The 23,559-nt window shown below is 42.2% G+C and overlaps 2 protein-coding genes across 5 annotated transcripts in view; both read left to right on the plus strand.

Annotated features, from left to right (window-relative positions):
- The first annotated feature begins 345 nt into the window (after nucleotides 1-345).
- On the plus strand, nucleotides 346-16,222 carry LOC120044981 (SH3 domain-binding protein 2-like). Of its 2 annotated transcripts, none has more exons than XM_038989771.1 (13): nucleotides 346-595; nucleotides 4,809-4,948; nucleotides 5,208-5,310; nucleotides 9,003-9,120; nucleotides 11,508-11,575; nucleotides 11,853-11,938; nucleotides 12,043-12,114; nucleotides 12,374-13,064; nucleotides 13,229-13,349; nucleotides 14,499-14,554; nucleotides 14,754-14,829; nucleotides 15,168-15,227; nucleotides 15,360-16,222. In XM_038989771.1, exons 1-13 carry the CDS (start codon nucleotides 513-515, stop codon nucleotides 15,495-15,497), a joined length of 1,812 nt encoding a protein of 603 aa, XP_038845699.1. In that variant the 5' UTR covers nucleotides 346-512; the 3' UTR covers nucleotides 15,498-16,222. The 2 variants fall into 2 exon arrangements, with proteins under 2 accessions (XP_038845699.1, XP_038845700.1); XM_038989772.1 differs by having other exon boundaries at nucleotides 13,232-13,349.
- A 3,235-nt stretch (nucleotides 16,223-19,457) lies between these two features.
- Nucleotides 19,458-23,559, plus strand: part of LOC120044222 (very low-density lipoprotein receptor-like) — a 31,300-nt gene continuing 27,198 nt past the window's right edge. For all 3 annotated transcript variants that reach the window (XM_038988826.1, XM_038988824.1, XM_038988827.1), the window contains exon 1: nucleotides 19,458-19,524. In XM_038988826.1, the coding sequence (XP_038844754.1) occupies nucleotides 19,458-19,524 (67 nt within the window). The remainder of the gene's footprint in view (nucleotides 19,525-23,559) is intronic.

Consider the following 23,559-nt stretch of genomic DNA (forward strand, 5'->3'; position numbering starts at 1 on the left):
CTCTCAGATGCACGTGATTTGGATGCACATTGTAGAATACAGAATACATGTAGAATGTAGAATGCATGGTGTTCTGCCTATAGGTCATAGTGGCACTCTCGGGATATTTGTCCGTGACGGTGTGACCCCTTTCATTGTTCCATGGTGCTGGGGGGTGGAAAGTCCCTCCAACAGCCAGCACACTGTCTGTGGCCCTGTGGGCTGAGAGGCTGAATGTATGAGGGCGTCATCCAATCAGCCGCTCCGCCTCAGAGAGCAGGAAGTAGCTTCTCAGTCACGTCAGCCAATGTGGATAGTGGGCCCCGAGATGAGGCCCTCCGGAAATGTGCTGCTGGGTCTCAGCATTCAGGCAGCGCCTCAGACGGACAGCCCCACCAGGCTCTACCAGGAGTATCTATCTATTTATCAGTACAGTAGCACACTCTGTCTGTCTGTCCCTGTCTTCTGTACGTCCATCTGTCTGCTCAACCTGTCGGAAATAACATGGTAACGAGGACTGCCTTGCACCACCCATGGCTGTGTCAGTAAGAAAAAAGAAGTTGTTTGTCCTTGGGAGCAAGCCCAGCGTGAGAATGTGTTGGGAACGGGATTTCATGTAAGTGTGAGGCATAAGACTTTCCTACTTTCCTACTTACTCAGTTTTTGTATATTTGGTGATGCAGTGAAAGAGAAAGACTTGAAGTCAGGTGCCAGTGAGATCATTCATGACAAGTAGTCCTACCAGTGTGGAAGAGGATGGCTATCATGGTTTCAACTGTCAATCTTTCTCACCAATGACTTTATGATGGTCAACAAACACTGATATGTCATCAATTTAACTGCTGGACAGCTTATTTTATTGGGAGTTATAAAGCAAAGATGTTTGCAACTGTTTAAATACAGTAATATTGAAAATCCTGTTTACAGGAAACAAATTTGCGCTCAAGGGCACTCCCATTCGTGAACACACACTTTTACTTGATCACTGTGTTACTCTCTGATTGTGATTAACATATTCAGGAAAGTAAAAGGGACGCATCCCCTAAACTAAAGCTCTCAGTCCGGAATCTAAACTAAAGCTCTTAGTCCTAAATCTAAACTAAAGCTCTCAGTCCGGAATCTAAACTAAAGCTCTTAGTCCTAAATCTAAACTAAAGCTCTCAGTCCGGAATCTAAACTAAAGCTCTCAGTCCGGAATCTAAACTAAAGCTCTTAGTCCTAAATCTAAACTAAAGCTCTCAGTCCGGAATCTAAACTAAAGCTCTTAGTCCTAAATCTAAACTAAAGCTCTTAGTCCTGAATCTAAACTAAAGCTCTTAGTCCTGAATCTCTAATGAGAGGAGCTGGTGCTTGTTTTGTCATGTTGCTGCTTTTCTACAGTATTTATTATTCTGGGCACGCACTGCCTCCCTCTTTCTTTCCTCGTATTATTAAACTGTGTGGAGTCCTGTCTACTTCCTGTAGAGAGGCCATGCTCATATTAGGAGACAGGAAGTGATGCGGGGGAAAGCCAAGCTCCCCCAAAAAGCAGAATGAGGTTGTTGCTGCTACAGGGTGGCCTACCATGAGTGAATGCTGAAAGAAATGTACATATTATGTTTAGTCGGAAACTTTGTTGACCAGGGGAACAGAAACCTATTCACCTGTGAATTCTTTTTTTTTTTTAAATGCCCAGTGTTGTCAATGTAATTGTCCTTTGTTTTATATATATTTCCACGCTATGAGGTTGGAATAATACTGTGAAAATGTGAAAATGATGATAATGCCCTTTTAGTGTAAGAACTGTTTTGAAAAGACCGCCTGAACGTTCAACCTGTTTTGGTGGGATGGAATTTCAGGCCTGCCTGGTGTCCTCACCAATAAGAAAGAGTTCCAAACCTCTCTGCCAATAACAGCAATTTTTTTTAGTTTTCCCTTCCCCACTCAGAACATTCCCAGACAGTCCTAGCAATATTATTGTTTCTATTTTAGTTTCTTTTTGACCATTTTATTTGAAAACAATCACAGTAAAGTACTTAATAGTTACCCAGAAATGATTTGATATTGAGCTAAAAACAGCTTCATTGGACCTTTTAGAACAGAAACTCATCATGTCCCCTACATGGCCTTGCTTACTCCACTTCCTCTGTGTAGAAAGCCTACACCTTTAGACTGTCCAACAGCTGTGAGTGTTGTACACCTGTGAGACTATGCTCATCAACGTTCTTCCGACTGTGGTGGAACCAGCTGCTATTAGTTTTTTCACTAACAGCAGACATCTGCAAAACAAGAGATATAATCATGAGGTTGAACTTGGCAATATTGTGATGGGAAATGTATGTCAAAAGTTATGACACAGTTAATGATACTGATCTTTCGCTCGCTGTCCCTGTTATGCTGAGTAGTCATTCAGAGAATGTGTTTTCCCAACACCTTTGTGGTTGTTTCCATTTGAATGTGTAGAACAGGAAGGAAGGAGTAGTGTAAAGTCTACCAAGCACTCTCATGAAAAGGGCAAAATCATAGTTGCATGGGTGAGAGCACACTGTGAATCGTTCACACTATATTTTTGAAAAACAGTTTCATTTAGTTTCTCCTCTAGAAACATGGGTTGTGTTGAGTAGTTTGCCGGTAGATTGTTCCAGGCAGCAGTAGGAAGTAGGTGTGAATAATTATCTGGTATTTTATACTTGCCACTCCTGTTTACATCTGAGTTCCTGGCAAGAATGAGTTCTCTTATCCTAATTAGCATCTCTGTCTCACTAAGCAGTGAGGTTAGAGAGTTCAGAACCCACATGTTTGTGCTGAAAAGCACTTCTTACATTCAAGGTGACTGTGGATTTGGACCCTATAAAGGGATACTTAGAGATTTTTCCCCAGAGTCAGATGAACTTGTCGATACTATTTTTATGCATCTGTGTCCAGTATGAAGGAAGTCAAAGGTAGTTTTGCGAGCCAATGCTTACTAGCGTTAGCGCATTGACTGGAAGTCTATGGGTATCTGCTAGCATGCTAAAGTATCCCTTTAATCAAGTTTGTTTTGTTGATTATTACTGACGACTAATACATCTGAAATATTGTAATACGCCATAGCTCTGATAATGCATTTCTCTCACTTACTATATATAAGATACGATTAACTGCAATGAGTTAGGTGTAATGGAAATTATTCTTCACACAAAGAGACCATTCTGTTCATGCAGTCCTCCATTGTTAATCACAGAGTAAAGTTCCTAATTTAATCTCTCTTTCCCCTTTACAACCACAAGTATCCAACACCAAAAATAGCCAGAACATGCAGTTAGGTTGGTGGAATGAATCTGTCCGTAGGTCCCACACCCTGCCTGCCTTTTGAACAGCGGTTATCGCTTCCCAGTGGAAACAACACAAACATCAAAAGGTGGCTGCAGGACAGATAAATGCTGCCGTTGTCCTTTCAAGTCCCCTTGTAGCAGAGGCCACAAACCGGTCAGAAATGACCAAGCCACCCAACTGAGTCCACCCAACTGAGTCCACCCAACTGAGTCCACCCAACTGAGTCCAACGTCAATCTGCTTGCCTCGTCAAAGTTCAATTTAGATGCTTAAGATACGTTGCATAAACACATTTAAACATGAAAGCAGTTGCAGAAATACTTCATACTTTTCTTCCCCTCCTAATCCACGAATCAGACTAAACTACATTCCTGCATCCTTATTGAATCTCCCTGCCTGGCTGTTTCCTCCTGTAGAGAGTTAAATTACCCATGACTGACTCTGGGGAGAGATGCAGATTACCCCTGACTGACTCTGGGGAGAGATGCAGATTCCCCATGCCTCATTTCCATCCTTATCTAACAGTCAGATCTTGTGCCCCTCAACGGAAGCCCCTCTCCCCTCCTCTGGTGCTCCCTTCCTAGTATATTTGTCCTTGTGGGTCTGGAGGCTGCTGGTTTCCTTGTACTCCCTCCCAGAAGGCAGGCAGCCATCGTCAGGGCAAGGAAAGGCAAGGCAGGCACAGTGGGCGGCAAGGCAGGAAGCCCACAACACAGGGTGCAATCAACAGCTCTGAAAGGGCATGAGGCACATTCCAGGGGAAACGTCCAGTTTCCTGTCCGCTTGTCCGGTTCAGGGTCAAGATTTGAGACTGCAGGTTTTCCGGCTGTATTAGGGTTTTAGAGATTTAGAGGAGAGTGTGGTGTGTGTCTCTCTGAGTCTGCCTTAGCGCGTCCTCTCTCTGTCTCAGTCTGATTTAGAAGTTAGCAGAGTCAGAGTGGTGTGGTTCTCTCATTGGGTTTATTCATGGATCTCCTCAGGGAGAGCTCAGCAGTTCAGACCCTCAGGAGACGAATGAGCAGGAGGTAAGCTGCTGATGGGGCACGTTTCCCAGGCATTATGAGGGTTTAGATTGGGTGGCAGACCTATTGGCTGGGGTGCTTGTTTCTTTGTTTCTATATCTATGTAGAATTGATGTGGTGTCATTGTTGATGGAACTTAATGAGGACAAATTGCAGTGAAATGTTTGCTGTCTTGTGAGTTTGAAGTGGAGAGAAAGTTGATGTGTCAGGATATGTAAGATGTTTCTAGGACTGAGCCGTTATGAGATGTTTATTTTATTATGTTGATATGGTCTGAATCCTCAAGTCTTCAAGTGCTTCTTGCTCATGATGTGTTGCTGTTTTTGTACAATCAGATTCAGAGTTCACTGTGGTCTTATTGAACGATGCAGCTGCTGAGAGAATAATTTAGCGTTGCATCTCAGAAATGTCAAGTTAAATAAACATATACGAACCCATACATTCAGCCCACTGCCAGCTCTGTGATATGTACTGTGGTGTATGATGTGTTATTTCTCCCTCCTTGTACGCTCAGAAACATGACTTCAGCAGAGATCTCCTGGCCCATCCCCATGAGGGCCATCGGGGCCCAGAACCTGCTCACCATGCCAGGGGGTGTGTGCCACTCTGGTTATGTGCACAAGAAAGGAGGGAGCCAGTTCAGCCTTATGAAGTGTGAGTAGCCCTACAGTACATAACATTACATACATACATACATACATTACATGGCTCATTAATGTTTACTGTACCAAGGGATTCTGACAAAGGTCTGAGATGAGTGGCACTGCATACTTTCATCTCAACACAACGTTTATTTCACCAGTCCTGGAGCAGGGTTGGAGATTCATCAAATTAGGAAGAACATATTTGCTTTTATGCCTGGCTTATTTGTGAGACCTTTCTTTGTGTTTTATTTCCTTCTGCAATCTTACAGGGCCTCTTCGCTACTTAATCATCCACAAGGGATGTGTGTATTACTTCAAGAGCAGCACCAGTCCTGCACCGCAAGGAGCTTTCTCTCTCAATGGCTACAACAGGTCAGTGTTCACTATTGTGTCCTTCTTTTTGCACAGAAGTACATAAATTTGAATAGGCTTCGGGCAAAACATGTTGGCATTCTCACATAGGCCTACATATGATTATTAATTAATGTTTAAATACAGCTGGTATTGTCAGTTGCAATCAGTTTGTTATGATGAGAAATCCTGATCAGATGAGAAAGTCTGCTGACAATGAAAGCATTTCTCAATGTGCTGTTCTTTCCCACCTGGACAAAAGGAACACCTACGTGAGAATGCTGTTCATTGACTATAGCTCAGCATTCAATATCATAGTGCCCTCCATGCTCATCACTAAGCGAAGGACCCTGGGACTGAACACCTCCCTCTGCAACTGGATCCTGGACTTCATGACAGGCCGGCACCCCAGGTGGTGAGGGTAGGCAACAACACATCCGCAACGCTGACCCTCAACACGGGGGCCCCTCATGGGTGCGTGCTTAGTCCGCACCTGTACTCCCTGTTTACCCTTTGACTGCGTGGCTACGCACGACTTCAACACCATCATTAAGTTTGCAGAGGACACAACGGTGGTAGGCCTGATCACCGACAACGATGAAACAGCCTATAGGGAGGAGGTCAGAGACTTGGCAGTGGTGCCAGGACAACAACCTGTCCCTCAAAGTCAGCAAGACAAAGGAGCTGATCGTGAACTAGGGACCGAGCACATACCCATTCACATCGACAGGGCTGTAGTGGAGCGGGCCGAGAGCTTCAAGTTCCTCGGTGTCCACATCACTAAGGTCCTATCATGGTCCAAACACACCAGCACAGTCGTGAAGAGGGCACGACAACATCTCTTCCCCCTCAGGAGGCTGAAAAGATTTGGCATGGGTCCTCAGATCCTACAAAAGTTCTACAGCTGCACCATTGAGAGGATCTTGACTGGCTGCATCACTGCTTGGTATGGCAACTGCTTGGCATCAGACCTCAAGGCGCTACAGAGGCGCTACAGACCTCAAGGCGCTACATCACTGGGGCCGAGCTCCCTGCAATCCAGGACCTCTATACCAGGCGGTGTCAGAGGAAGACCCTAAGAATTTTAAAAGACTCCAGCCACCCAGGTCATAGAATGGAGCACCAAGTCTGGGACCAAAAGGTTCCTGAACAGCTTCTACCCCCAAGCCATAAGACTGCTGAACAGTTAATCACATGGTTACCCTGAGTATTTGCATTGCCCCCCTTTTTATTTGTACTGACTCTGTTGCACCGGCTCTATGCACACTTACTGGACTCTACCCACATACTTACTGGACTCTACCCACATACTCACTGGACTCTACCCACACACTCACTGGACTCTACCCACATACTCACTGGACTCTACCCACACACTCACTGGACTCTACCCACACACTCACTGGACTCTACCCACACACACACTGGACTCTACCCACACACTCACTGGACTCTACCCACACACTCACTGGACTCTACCCACACACTCACTGGACTCTACCCACACACACACTGGGCTCTACCCACACACTCACTGGACTCTACCCACACACTCACTTGACTCTACCCACACACTCACTGGACTCTACCCACACACTCACTGGACTCTACCCACACACTCACTGGACTCTACCCACACACTCACTGGACTCTACCCACACACTCACTGGACTCTACCCACACACTCACTGGACTCTACCCACACACTCACTGGACTCTACCCACACACTCACTGGACTCTACCCACACACACACTGGGCTCTACCCACACACTCACTGGACTCTACCCACACACTCACTGGACTCTACCCACACACTCACTGGACTCTACCCACACACTCACTGGACTCTACCCACACACACACTGGACTCTACCCACACACTCACTGGACTCTACCCACACACTCACTGGACTCTACCCACACACTCACTGGACTCTACCCACACACACACTGGACTCTACCCACATACTCACTGGACTCTACCCACACACTCACTGGACTCTACCCACACACTCACTGGACTCTACCCACATACTCACTGGACTCTACCCACACACTCACTGGACTCTACCCACACACTCACTGGACTCTACCCACACACTCACTGGACTCTACCCACACACTCACTGGACTCTACCCACACACACACAAAACACACAAACACTCATTGGACTCTACCCCCACACACACAAAACACACAAACACTCATTGGACTCTACCCCCACACACACAAAACACACAAACACATGTATATTGACGCCACACAGACAGTCACAACATAGACACTTTCAAACTCTTTCACAGTCTTCACATACGCTTCTGCTGCTCTGTTTACTATCTATCCTGATTGCCTGGTCACCCCTACCTACATGCACATATGACCTAAAATATCTCAACTACCTCGTACCCCTGCACATTGACTCGGTACCAGTACTAGTCTTGTTATTGTTATTTTATTGTGTTACTATTTATCTTTCTGATTTTTGGGGGGCCAACTTTTCTTGTTTGAAAAGGGCTCATAAGCATTTTTTATGCTAAAGTCTACACCTGTTGTATTTGTTTCATGTGACAAATACAATTTGATTTGATTTTGAGTGTTGATGTGCCACTTCCTGCTGAATGAGATCATCTCTATAAAGCTTTTAGAGGTTTTGCTTACGATTACCAAACACTCGTCATATCGTCATATCAATTCATACATCAGGTCACAAGCCAATAATGGAGACGGCAATGTTCTACCATCTATTTTCCATATTTGTTTGACATTTGTAAAGTTAAAGTGGCTATTGAAGTAGGCTCTATCATACCCTGTGGTGTTTTCATTGAGTTCCTCCCTCTAATGAGTCCTTCCCTATAGAGGTATGCTGCAATTCCATGGTGGTAACTGTGTAACTGTGTAATTACATGTCTGGAGTCTCCTCTCCCTGCTGAGGCTGAGTATAAATAGAGCGTTAATACAGCTGTGCAGCTCTAGCACACTGAAACATGGCCAGGCCTATTCAGCTCACACAGCATACTGTATGTGACATAGGAGGCATGATATGTTATTACAGCAATAATGTGATGAAAACAGTAATACATTAATAAACCAATGACACAGTTGCCAGATGGTTTCACCGACAAAATGTGAAATTGGATTGGTCAGAGTGAGGGGGCTTGTACTTTATGTATATAACCTGAGTGTACAAAACATTAAGAACACCTTTCTAATATTGAGTTGCAGACCTCCCCCCACTCCGATGCGTCCCACAGTTGTCAAGTTTGCTGGATGTCCTTTGGGTGGTGGACCATTTGTTTATACACAAGGGAAACTATTGAAGGTGAAGAATGGAGCAGCGTTGCAGTTCTTGACACAAACAGGCTGGCACCTACTACCATACCTCATTCAAAGGCACTTCAATCTTTTGTCTTGCCCATTCACTCTCTGAACGGCACACTTACTCGATCCATGTCTCAGTTGTCTCAAGGCTTAAGAAACCTTTAACATGTCTCTTCCCCTTCATCTACACTGATTTGAAGTGGATTTAACAAGTGACATCAATAAGAGATCATAGCTTTCACCTGGATTCACCTGGTCAGTCTGTCATGGAAAGAGCAGGTGTTCTTAAGGTTTTGTACACTCAGTGTATACTGTATTTGTTTCATGAATGTAAGCTACTTATGTAGTGTTCTTTAATGTGTGGTTTCAGTTTCTATTCCTCTCGTTGGCAGGGTGATGAGGGCAGCAGAAGAGACCACCTCCAGTAATGTGTTTCCCTTCAAAATTGTCCACTTCAGTAAGAAGCACCGTACCTGGTACTTCTCAGCAGCCAGTGAGGATGAGAGAAGGGTGAGGGTCGATACGTACAGATTAAGAACCTCTCACATTCCTAGTAACAGAAGATATATAATTAATTATTTATATATATATATGTGTGTGTGTGTGTGTGTGTGTGTACCAGTCAAAAGTTTGGACGCACCAACTCATTCAAGGGTTTTTCCTTATTTGTATTATTTTCTACATTGTAGACTAATAGCGAAGACATCAAAACTATGAAATAACACATGGAATCATGTAGTAACCAAAAAAGTGTTAAACAAATCAAAATATATTTTATATTTGAGATTCTTCAAAGTAGCCACCCTTTGCCTTGATGACAGCTTTCACACTCTTGGCATTCTCTCAACCAGCTTCACGAGGTAGTCACCTGGAATGCATTTAAATTAACAGGTGTGCCTTATTAAAAGTTCATTTGTGGAATTTCTTTCCTTCTTAATGCTTTGGAGCCAATCAGTTGTGTTGTGACAAGGTAGGGGTGGTATACAGAAGATATCCCTATTTGGTAAAAGACCAAGTCCATATTATGTCAAGAACAGCTCAAATAAGCAACGAGAAACAACATCATTACTTTAAGACATGAAGGTCAGTCAATCTGGAAAATGTCAAGAACTTTGAAAGTTTCTTCAAGTGCAGTCGCAAAAACCATCAAGCACTATGATGAAACTGGCTGTCATGAGGACCGCCACATGAAAGGAAGACCCAGAGTTACCTCTGCTGCAGAGGATAAGTTCATTAGAGTTAACTGCACCTCTGATTGCAGCCCAAATAAATACTTCACAGAGTTCAAGTAACAGGCACATCTCAACATCAACTGTTCAGAGGAGACTGCGTGAATCAGGCCTTCATGGTCGAATTGCTGCAAAGAAACCACTACTAAAGGACACCAATAAGAAGAAGAGACTTGGCCCAAAGAACACGAGCAATGGACAATGGAAATCTGTCCTATGGTCTGATGAGTCCAAATTTGAATTTGTTGGTTACAACTGCCATGTACTTTGAAGATTCTCAAATCTAAAATATATTTTGATTTGTTTAACGTTTTTTTTGCTTTCTACATGATTCCATATGTGTTATTTCATAGTTTTGATGTCTTCACTATTATTCTACAATCTAGAAAATAGTAAAAATGACACTTAAAACCCTTGAATGAGTAGGTGTGTCCAAACTTTTGACTGGTACTGTGTGTGTATATATATATATATATATATATATGTGTGTGTGTGTGTGTGTGTATATATATGTATGTATATGTATATATGTATATATGTATATATATATACAGTGCCAGTCAAAAGTTTGGACACACCACACACTACATGACCAAAAGTATGTGGACAGCTGCTCGTCGAACATCTCATTCCAAAATAATGGGCATTAATATGAAGTTGGTCCCCCCTTCAATAGGGTTGAGGTAAGTTATTTATTCATCAGGCAAGTCAAGTTATTCATCACTGATCTCAACAAACCATTTCTGTCTGGACCTCGAATTGTGCACGTGGCCATTGTCATGCTGAAACAGGAAAGGGCCTTCCCCAAACTGTTGCCACAAAGTTGGAAGCGCATAATCGTTGTGAATGTCATTGTACACTGTAGCGTAAATATTTCCCTTCACTGGAACTAAGGGGCCTAGCCCAAACCATGAAAAACAGCCCCAGACCATTATTCCTCCTCCACCAAACTTTATAGTTGGCACTATGCATTGGGGTAGGTAGCGTTCTCCTGGCATTCGCCAAACACAGATTTGTCCGTCGGACTGCCAGATGGTGAAGCGTGAGTCGTCACTATATATATTCCATGGCTGCTCGGCCATGGAAACCCATTTCATGAAGCTCCCGAAGAACAGTTGTGCTGACGCTGCTTCCAGAGGCAGTTTGGAACTTGGTAGTGAGTGTTGCAACCGAGGACAGGCGAGTTTTACGCGCTACGCACTTCAGCACTCGTCCCGTTCTGTGAGCTTGTGTGGCCTACCACTCTGCGGCTGAGCTGTTCTTGTTTCCACTTCACAATAACAGCACTTACAGTTGACCGGGGGGCAGCTCTAGCAGTTCAGAAATGAGATGAGCTGAGTTGGCATCCTATGATGGTGCCACATTGAAAGTCACTGAGCTCTTCAGTAAGGCCATTCTACTGCCAATGTTTGGCTATGGAGATTGCATGGCTGTGTGCTCGATTTTATACACCGTTCAGCAACTGATCTGGCTGAAATAGCCAAATCCGCTCATTTGAAGGGGTGTCCACATACTTTTGATTATATAGTGTATATATACATAGTGAAATGTATGCACTCACTACTTACTGTAAGTTGCTCTGGATAAGAGCATCTGTGAAATGAATAAAATGTCAAATGTAAATGTATTAATCACAATGTAATACTGATTATTTTTGTCTACTGAAAGAAATGGATGCGAAATCTGCGGAAAGAAATTGATCACTACAATGACAGAAGGGATTCACATGTTCCAAGGTAAGTCAACACAACCCTTCCTTCACACAATCATATCATCTGTGGTTACTTCCTTTTTCTGATAAATAGTAGACAGTTTGGCTGCATGCTCTGATTGACTTTCTGAGCCTGTAGGTTTTATCTTCTAGATTAATATACAGTGTAAGCTCTTGCTGTGTTATAACAAGTATGCATGGGAGTCAGTGAATACATGATTAGTGAATTTATTAAATACAAGGTGATTAATGTAGTCCTCCTTTTGTCCTTAGTAGACAATAACAATACTCTGTTGCCATAGTGACTCCGAATCTGATGCAGACAGCTTCTATGGATCAATCGAGCGCCCCATGGACATAACCCATACCACAGATGACCCAGAAGGCAGTAAGACATACTACTCACTTCTGAAGCAATATGGCTCAGTTTCACAACACTTGTTTCATACAATTAACTCTGTGCACTAACAATGATGTAATTTTCATGTCTAGATTACATGTTAGAGGATGAAGACGACGATGAGGATGACTATGAAAAACCAGATAGCCCACCAACACCTACAGGTAGACCTACAGAATAGTAAATGTCTTTGAGTTTGATGCTGTCTTTGATGTGGCTGGTGCTATAACTGTGATAAACTGCCCTTGATGGGATTGGCATGTCATCACAATTCAAACTAATGGCCCCATCTTTTATGGCTAAATGATAACTATGCTGAAATAATTTTGAATCCTATCGTTTTGTAGGTGATTTACTGTATTACAAATGCACATTTTCCAGTTTTTTTCTGTCTCTGACTATCGTATTATGCTGCTATTGAAGGAAGGCCAACCGTTCCACCACCATCCTACCCACCTCCTCCAGTCCCATGCCAGTTCAGACAAGAGTCCATGTCAGGATTCTGCAAAGGTCTCCCCCCTCCCGTACTCGGCCCCATCAGGAGCCCCACCAGCCCCCTTCCAAAGAAACCGCCAGCGCCCTTAGCTCCACCCAAGCTCGGTGAGGTCAGACACAACCACCATGGACACAAGGACATCCCAAATAAGCCCCCCCCTCAACCTCCTCCCACCCACCTCAAGCCTAGCCCAGAGAGGAGTGCATGGAGTGCTAAGAGCCCGATCCCCCCTCCCCCTCCCCCTCCCATGGCCAACCTAAAGAAGCAGGCGATGATGGGGCAGATGTCAATCTCCACCATAGCTGGGGGGAAACATAAAGACAGGATGCCCCCTGTTCCAGTGACCATGCAGTCTCCCGCGACTCTGATCATCTGCAGCGACCTGGAAAGGAAGATGGTGCTGCACTCCAGCCCTAGTCCACCGGGTTACCGTGGCAACAAACCCAGTCACATTCCGAGCATGCCAAACCACTGCCTCAGCTCCAGACCAGCTCCAGATCTCCCACCACAGGCCTTGCCAGCACTGAACCACACCAAGCCTGGACTGTACAAACCACCCCTGGTACCCAAACTTCCATGTCCTGCGGCCAAGCCTAAACCACCTGGAGGGTCAGCACAGTAAGTGTCTCCTTTCAGTATCCAACAGATACAGGTAATCCCTGTTTCCTTTCATAGAGGAAAACTTTACTTTTTGCTCTGTTGAACTATAGTTTGATTTCAAGATTGTTATATTTTACAACACACAAATACAGCACAGTTTAAAACACCATCTTTCTTCTCAGAAGATCTTCTCCAGATGGACAAAGCTTCCGGACCCCAGTGAACGAGGTGCCTGCCTCTTTAAGAAAGAGCAGGGATCCATCCAAGGACACTGACTATGACTCTGATGAAGACTATGAGAATGTAAGCACCCTCTATATTCTCATTTACATTTTTGCATTTAAGTCATTTGGTAGACACTTTTAACCAGAACGACTAGGGTTAAGTGCATTGCTCAAGGGCACAGACACATTTTTCACCCAGTCGATTCGAACCAGCGACCTTTCAATTACTGGCCCAGCGCTCTGAACCGCTAGACTACCTGCCACCCGTTCTCCATCGACTACAACTCTAGTTTACACAGGCTATGAGAAAAACACCTGCGTTATGTGGTGTGGTTTTGTGTATGTTGTTTTGTTGTCAAGTTTACTCAGTTTACTCAATTCCATAGTCTCATTAAACAATCATGGTCAGTGTACTATAGATTAGTCTCATTGATCAGTGCACTATAGATTAGTCTCATTGATCAGTGCACTATAGATTAGTCTCATTGATCAGTGCACTATAGATTAGTCTCATTGATCAGTGCACTATAGATTAGTCTCATTGATCAGTGCACTATAGATTAGTCTCATTGATCAGTGCACTATAGATTAGTCTCATTGATCAGTGCACTATAGATTAGTCTCATTGATCAGTGGACTACAGATTAGTCTCATTGATCAGTGGACTATAGATTAGTCTCATTGATCAGTGCACTATAGATTAGTCTCATTGATCAGTGGACTACAGATTAGTCTCATTGATCAGTGCACTATAGATTAGTCTCATTGATCAGTGCACTATAGATTAGTCTCATTGATCAGTGGGCTACAGATTAGTCTCATTGATCAGTGGACTACAGCTTAGTCTCATTGATCAGTGTACTATAGATTAGTCTCATTGATCAGTGGACTACAGATTAGTCTCATTGATCAGTGGACTATAGATTAGTCTCATTGATCAGTTTACAATAGATTAGTCTCATTGATCATTAATCAGTGTACTACAGATTAGTCTCATTGATCCGTTTACTATAGATTAGCTCATTGATCAGTGCACTATAGATTAGTCTCATTGATCCGTTTACTATAGATTAGCTCATTGATCAGTGCACTATAGATTAGTCTCATTGATCAGTGGACTACAGATTAGTCTCATTGATCAGTGTACTATAGAATAGTCTTGGCCTGCTGATGCAATTCTATCCTTCTAATGTGTTGTTGTTTTTTCACACGTTGTTTCTGACCTCAGATGCAATTACCAGATTCTGTGTTCCTGGACACAACAGAAACAAGCAGTGTTGAAAAGTAAGACACACTGTACTGAATTTTTGTTGATCACCCCCTGTTAATTTTTGTGTAATGGTCTTAAGGGCCCAATAGTGTTTAATCACAGTGTGCTCAACCACTTCCTGAAAATCAGGTCTCTGTTTTCTCATGAGAGAAGAGCAGAACACATGTCTGACTGCAGTCTGACTGATGTATTATTAATGTGCTTTAATTGCAGGTTATTTAAGGAAAGCTCCAGAACACCGCAGGACGGTCTCTACTGCTTCAGGAACTCAGGAACAAAAACATCAAAGGTACACCATGCATTTACATTTTAGTCATTTAGCAGTAGCTCTTATCCAGAGCGACTTGCTGTTAGTGCATTCATCTTAAGGTAGCTAGGTGGGACAGCTACATATCACAGGCATAGTGAATACACTTTCCTCAGTAATGTAGCTATCAGCAAAGTCCGGGGGGTTGTGGTGAGGAGGGGATTGTTTAGATAGTCTTTGAAGTGGCAGGGTTTCAGGTGCTTTTCACACCAACACATGCTGTGATTCATAAACAACTAGGGATTCACCACACATCACACAGTGATAATTGAAAGGAAACTGGTTTAGTGAATAATGTACATTTGTTCTCATTGAATCAGGTGCTGGTGGTGTGGGATGTGAGTGTGTGCAAGGCCAGAAACTACAGGCTCTTTGAGGAGGTCAGAACCACTGTCTTTACCTTCTCTGTCTACCAGGTCGATTGTCTGACAAAATCAATATTACAACGGAGGATTCCAGTACTATCTCTGTCTTGTTTGATGTTAATTTCATTGTGTTTGTTTATGGTTTAGGACTCCCGGCTGTTCCTGGAGTTAGAGATGACATTTTCCTCCCTGTCAGCCCTAGTGGAGCACTACCATAGCCACCCACTACCCAATCACGGCTCTCTGTGTCTGCAGAAGCCATATGGTTACATCGTGCCAAGGTGACCTTGCCAAGACCCCGTCCTGAGGTCACGGCCTCATCTGCTCATATGAAGTCTCTCCTCTTTGGCGTCTACCATGGTTCTGCCACTGTAATGAACTACAGTAGAAACTTACTATGGCTGAAACACAACCACAGTGCCCACTGTAAAGCAAGGCAGATTGTTGCATCTCTGTAACCGAGCCTGAGTAAATGTTGGAGCGGTTCTGGTGAATATCCTGGCATGGGCAGAGGTGCAACGAGTGCAGATGGTTGCAGTTGTTGAAGAAAATATGGCATCTGTGACAATGAGGGCAATGAGCTGGAGTGGAGTGCCACAGGTTTACAGAACACAGTTGTATTGTGTGAGGACTACTGCAGGACTAGTGCTGTAAAGGTCTGTCATTACACTTGATAGCAGCAGGCAGGTGAACTGCTGTTGTGTTGTGAAGAATACATGTTGGAGCAAGCAAATGTTAAGATTTGTGGGTTGAATGCACATGAATGTCAGAATATTAAGCACTGCTTATGTATCATGCATTGAGGACCAACTTATTCTACAAATCAAGTTGATGAAACATATCATATTATCTTCAGAAAAAATGTATTATTCCAACCACAATACAAACGCTCTACCTCTGTACCTCCCTATTTACTATTTTACCTCCCTATTTACTGTTTTACCTCTCTGTCTGTCTCTCCTCTCCTCTCCTCTCCTCTCCTCTCCTCTCCTCTCCTCTCCTCTCCTCTCCTCTCCTCTCCTCTCCTCTCCTCTCCTCTCCTCTCCTCTCCTCTCCTCTCCTCTCCTCTCCCTCCCTCCAAGTCTTACATTATGATAACTGTGACATATGGTGCACAAAACCAGTGCTATCTATGATCATGTAATCACACTTTAAATGAAACTGCCCACACGTGTAGAATTGCACTGTATAGAATTGTATGTATTGTAAAAATATTTTTGTAAAGTTGTAAATATATTATTTCTGATTATAAGAAAAATATTTTATCATGGATAACTGGATAACAGCAGAAGGCAGATACATATTCCATTGGGTGGCGCTGTTTGGTGACACACCATTTAACCATGCCCATGCAATAGTCTGAGTGTGACTGAATTTATGTTGAAGATGCACTATGTTAAATATCTTTACCATAACCAAAAATATTGTATTTTAAGTTGGTGTACAAAACCAAAAGTAAAAGATGCAAAAATGGAACTTAAGAACAGGAAGCATAGAAATAGTGCACATAGAACAGCTTTACCGCTTCTTAGGCTTGCTTTCAATGAGAATGAAAGATCTATGACTCTCATGTCTATGTGAATTTGGTCAGTCACCCAAAAAGTTACATATTGTAGCTTTAAGTCATAGAAAATAATGAACTGAAATGACATCCACATAATTACAATCAGACTTTTTTCAGTAGAGAGTATTTTAGGTGAAATCATGGCTACTATATATTTCTATGTTGTAATCTTGCCTCATCTGTGTGTTATTCTCCAGCCCCGAGGACAAGTGTAACAGAATCACACACTGGACACTCACTGATAGTGATGGGCAGACATTAGCTCAGATAAAATCTAAATCCACAATTTTTCACCCTCATTTTCATTATCTCCAGCACAATAGCAGTGTCTACACGTGAAAACGGTGCATTTCTACGTTTTGTAGAAAAAAATATATAAAGTTAACAAGTTCTCACTCTGGCTAGAAACTCATTGTTTTACTAACTTTTAAACCTACCCTGTGATGTCACAGACAACCGTCTAAAAAATATTATAACAATAATACATTTATTTTGTATAGCGCTTTTCATTAGTGTTACCGCAAAGCTCTACATAGGCGAAAATAATTATAATAAAATAAATACAATATAAACATCATACATTTAGAATCAAGGCAGGAAATAGCAATTATAAATCCTAAAAAAAACGAAGAAAGAGGGACTATAAGAAAGATGTGTTTTAAGGCCCATTTTATAAGTTAAAATGTTGGTACCTTATCATTTTATCCACAGATCATAGAAACGCACTGTTTTAATATATGTAGACACTGGTTTGGTGCAGAGATAATGAATATGAGGGTGAAAAGTGGCAGAAATGCACTTTAAGGAATGCTACAGCAGCAACACAAGCATCAGAGGAGCTGGTTCATTAAACATGCATACTAAATAAATCATTATAATGATATCGTGATTAATATTCAATGTTTTCACATCTTACTCAGTGAGGAGAATTGAGATTATATGACGTCTCTTTCAGACCTTGACAAGGAAGCCAGAACAAATAGTGCTCTAAATCACTTCTTATGTATGTCTCTCCTTCTCTCTCCCTCTCCTCTCCTCTACTTTGCCACAGCCATATCACCACTAGCATCACCACGTTAGCAGCACAGGATATTAGTGCACTGTTCTTCAACTAGTTCATTAAATGGGAGACAGCAAAGACGAAAACCAATGCAAATGAGAATTTCTGAAGGCAGATCCATCATTGTGAATTAATTAACACAGTCTAGAGACAGCACTGACAGAATTATAGTATCTAATATGTCAAAATCCATTAAATAGACATTTTTTAAAGCTATTTGACAGTGGTAAATGACTCAATAAAATTATATTCGATGTTGAAACTACAGATCTTTTGATTATGTCTCATAATTCTCTGGTAAAAAAAATATATCACTGTTAGGGTTAGGTGATCATTAACTTGATTAAGAATTGTGCACACAACCATTTCAGTTTATTCAATCTTAGGTAGTACATCCTTTTCCAATCCATACTATTATAGTACTAAACCTGAGTTTACTTGTTTGCTACATTGTAAATGTATGTGTTGACATGTAAACATCAAAGTCTGCAAACAACACTAAATCCTGGGTTTACGTTTGCAAACCGCTCTAAATTATGGATTCGGCATTATGGAGAGAGACCCCATGATGATGCACAGTTGTACAGTTTTGTTTTGGGGTGCCTGCAGAATCTAGGACTGAAAGGCTGCATTTACATGGGGAGCCCAATTCTGATCTTTTCCCCTCTAATTGGTCTTTAGACCAAGCACATGAGATCTTTTCACAACAGATCTTTTTCAGAGCTGATCTGATTGGTCAACAGACAAAATGTGTAAAACAAATACCAGAATTGGGCTGCCTGTCTAAACGCAGCCAAAGTGTCTCCAGCAGTGTTACCAGTACAACACTACTAGGTCACTAAAGAGCAGGCAAGGAGCAGGAAGATTACTCAGTAGCACACATTTTGGATTTTAGCAGACACTCTTATGCAGAGGGACTTACAGTAACAATTAAGGTTAAGTGCCTTGCTCAAGGGCACATTTTTCACCAATCTGTTAATTAACTAATTATGTAAATATTGACATGTCGGTCAATATTGTCATTGGAAACACTAGTGACCTGAAATGTCTGCAATTATGTCCTATAATTTGTTACATTTTATATCCACAGTCCCATGAAGTCTGGCCGGTGAAATGTCCCACTCACATTATATTGACAGGGTAATCAAACAATTAACCAAATAGTATAATCTATATGTTAATCAATCACTCAGCCGATCATCACCATTTTGACACTTGACAATCACATGAACATACGTTTTCATATTAGTTACAGTTATGAAATGTTATATGAAACAAAACACTTCCCATCAGAATAGCATTGCACATACATAGCCTAACATTACTGGTGGACAAGGAAAGGGTTTGTATGAAATTACATACTGAAAGCGGAAAACTGAGAAGCGCACACACAACACTGCTGGCGCGGTTATTTGGTGCACGTTCACAGTAAATTAGGACATGGCTTGCAGCTCGATGGCCAGTTTGAGAGGAGGGAGAGCGTGAATTGTGTTGCCTAAATGAGATTAAAAAAGCGGGTGGCTTCTTTTTGTTCCAGAAAGGCGTCGTATCGGCACTGACAGCAGTGTGAATATCAGCGCAGAACGACGAGGCCAACTCTCACGCTCAACTACACCGCGAAATGTTGACGTTTATTCTGGAGATTCTTATCCTACCGATATGTCTTCAACAGTGCGGTTTTGTACACGGTAAGTAGCCGAATTTGAGGGCAAAACGTTGTTAGGTTTATTATCGTGGCATATCTCAACGTGACGGTACAACAATGCGTTATGACCATTGCACCTGCCTATATGTTGTCTTTACACAGGAATGAACGCGGTAATGCCTTGCTTTCGTTCAATGAAAATGGTCCAAGTCGGACACTCGGGCAGCCTGTTTTGCACAGTGCGCTCGCCCTATTTATTATTTCAGCAGTTGCCTATAAACGCCTACGTCTTTGAGTGAAATAAACGCTTTAATAATTGCGTTTAGCCTTTAGAGGAGTCGGTCATATAAATGCAGCCAGGCAAAAGGCCCTCGCCTGTGTTTTGTGTAGCCTACGCCATCGTTATATGAAAAATATTGCATACTATTTTTAACTGGTCAGTTTTGGGTCCTTGGTTTGGTTACAATGAACCTGAAATTGATATGCCTGTGTAGGGCAAGTGTGTTTATTTGTAAACTTCTCCTCTCCGATATTCGCTCTCAGTACAGGATTGTCCCCCAGTGATTTGATTTATTCCTGAAGATGGGGGCAAGCTTTCAGTGGATTGGTATGGTGTCTAAAACGCTGGGGCGGTATAGCAAAACTGAATTCTCTGCTGGGGGGGTGACGTCCGTGATTTATTTGGGGGGTCAAAGATTCGGACATGTTGCAGTAGAAGGGAGATCCCACGATGTGAGAAATGTGCAGGAGGGCATAGTCTGAGGGATTGTACAGTTGGGATATAAAGTACTGTGTTAACTGTGGCGGTGCACACGCAGCTGGGGATACGAAGTACCCTGCGAGAGAGAGACGGGTTGAGATTCCCAGAGGGAGAGTTTCCTATGCTGAGGCAGTGAAGAGAGCAGATCTCCCAAGGGTGAGTGAGTCCTGGGAGCCCCCCCCCCCTTTGCATTAAGGTGGATTTTTTTGCATTTATGGCCATGGTGATCAACTTCACTGATGGAGCGGAAATCACAGAAGATGGTTGTGGTAGTTGCAGCAGCAGAAAAAATATTTGGGTGTAAGATTTTAGTACAGAAGATATACAGGAAGTTTAAAGGTTTCGTTCTGTCCTCTCAGGCCGGCGGCCTGGTGTAGGGTCGGTCGTTTATGGCCAAAGTGGGATGGGGTGGTGTTTTTTTGTTGGATAGTCTATAGGTGCAGGTTTAGATGTAGGTGCAATTTAAGATTTTCCCATTACCCTTTATTTTTGTGGCAATGTGCTGTCCGCACGCCGTCCTGCAAACAGTCTAGTCTGCCGGTGTTCCGGATAGTCACAGGGGTTGATTGGAAAAAGCTGTTCAAAAGAGGACATTGTATTATGTATCTTTGTACTCCCTGACGAAGGCCATGCAGCCGAAATGCGTCGGAGTTGCGTCAGAGTTTTTAATATTTCCATTGAACATGACATACAAATAAAGGCATTTTAATTAATTATATTTAGTGCCTTGGTCCTCCTTATTGACAGCTTCTAGTCTACTGCAAAGTCACACAAATAATATTTATTTGGGGATTCCTGTTGTATTGTGGTATTGGTGGTATTGTGGCTATATTACCCTATCCAGGACTTAACCCATTTGAAGTGTTTTCAGAGGTTTGTTATTGACCATGAAGGGGGTAGATTTTGCTCTAGCCCATAGGGCTCTTAACTTCCCCGGTCAGAAGATACTAACACTGAACATTAACACGCTTTGCTTGCGGTACGTTTTTGGAAACATAAAGAATGTGTCTTTTAATATCAGTGAGAAATTGTATATGTGTTAGATTACGTTACATCGCTTGTTTACGGAAGACAAAGGCGGCCACCTGTGCTAATTAGCTATCTAACTGTTACACTGTACCCAAACCGGCCGCACGCCATCGTGCGCAAATTGATTTTGTACCCCCACACCAAACACAATCACGACATGCAGGTTGAAATATCAAAACAAACTCTGAACCAATTATATTAATTTGGGATAAGGTCGAAAAGCATTAAACATTTATGGCAATTTCAGTTGCTAGCTAATTTCTCCTATTTAGCTAGCTTGCTGTTGCTAGCTAATTTGTCCTGGGATATGTTATTTTACCTGAAATGCACAAGGTCCTCTACTCTGACAATTAATCCACACAAAACGGTCAACCAAATCGTTTTTGTCATCTCTCCTCCTTTCAGGCTTTTTCTTCTTTGGACTTTATATGGCAATTGGCATCTAACTTTTTCATAGGTGTATTACCACAACCGACCGGACCGAAGTTCCTTTCTATCACCCACGTGGGTATAACCAATGAGGAGATGGCACGTGGGTATCTGCTTCTTAAAACAAGGAGGAGATGGGAGAGGCAGGACTTGCACAGCGTCACAAATAGAACTGACTTCTATTTTAGCGCTTGGCAATGCAGATGTTCTTTGGTGTGGGTGCAATTTATTTTGCAACGCACGCGAATGGTGTGGTCAGCGTGTTAGCGTGTGCCCAACTTGTGTGTAAGCATAACTGGGGAGGAAATGTAGTTCTTCAACTGGAGGCGCACAGCTTCTGGATCTATGCACAACCGCTACAGTAAGTGTATATTTATTTGAAAGATTATTTCTCACCGATGAAAGAAGGGGCCTATCCGCATGTATTTCTAAAACCGGTTTGAGAGGGAGATGATTAACTTTCCTAAACTTTAACACTGTCGGATTTATAGTTCACATGTGGGCGAATGTAATTGCTGAAAACCCTACATACGGATAAGGGTTTTTGAGAGCTGATTTTGCACAACTGTGAAAATGACATTTGTTAGTGTCAGCTGAGGGGCTTTTGTTGCTTCTCACACAGATTGTTTAATTTCTTTGTATTGAGTGAGACTGTATGCAAATTAGAGATTGGTTCGTTGACCTAATTAAAATGGAGATGTATCATAGGCTATATTCTCAGTTTATTTTGATAATGAGACCAATAGTGCTCAAAGGCACGTTGTCGGCAGGCTATCACAGGGGTTGGGGCTACAGACAGGAAATTAGTATATTGTCATGTACAGACCGATCAAATCTAGGCTTCAACCAATTAGATATGCAAAATGGGAGTGATACACATATTTTTGGAAACGTCTCTTTTATTACAAAAAAAAAAGTAGTCTATGCCTGAAGCATATTTTAATTTCAATATTTGCTCTAGCTTTCATTGTGGAAACAGGTTTGTTCAGTATTTAACAATGAATTGAGTCATCTGATTTCACAATAACATCCATCTGAGACGCAACATATTTCCTTGGAGTGTTTCTCAGGCTTACACAATTGCATACACTTGATGAGAAGCCTACAATTCATGTAAAACTGGTGAAATATGAGACAGGTAGGCTTCAGTAGGCCTACTTCAAAGTTTGGTTGGTAGGTTAATTCCCTAACGTATACTTAACATAAATATAAACGCAGCATGTAAAGTGTTGGTCACATGTTTCGTGAGCTGAAATAAAATATCCTAGCATTTTTTTTCACATGCTCAAAATGCTGTTCTCTCACTTTGTGCACAAATATGATTACATCCCGGTTAGTGAGCATTTCTCCTTTGCTAAGATAATCCATCCACCAGACAGGTGTGGGAATCACGAAGCTGATTTAAACAGCATGATAATTACACAGGTGCACCTTGTGCTTGGGACAATAAAAGGCAACTCTAAAATGTGTTTTGTCACACAACACCACAGATGTCTCAAGTTTTGAGGGAGCATGCAATTGGCATGCTGACTGCAGGAACGTCCACTAGAACTGAATTGACTGATTTCCTTTATGAACTTTAACTCAGTAAAATCATTAATTGTTGCATTTATACACTGCTCAAAAAAATAAAGGGAACACTAAAATAACACATCCTAGATCTGAATGAATGAAATATTCTTATTAAATACTTTTTTCTTTACATAGTTGAATGTGCTGACAACAAAATCACACAAATTATCAATGGAAATCAAATTTATCAACCCATGGAGGTCTGGATTTGGAGTCACACTCAAAATTAAAGTGGAAAACCACACTACAGGCTGATCCAACTTTGATGTAATGTCCTTAAAACAAGTC

The sequence above is a fragment of the Salvelinus namaycush genome, chromosome 3 (genome assembly GCF_016432855.1).
Source record: "Salvelinus namaycush isolate Seneca chromosome 3, SaNama_1.0, whole genome shotgun sequence".
Lineage (NCBI taxonomy): Eukaryota > Metazoa > Chordata > Actinopteri > Salmoniformes > Salmonidae > Salvelinus > Salvelinus namaycush.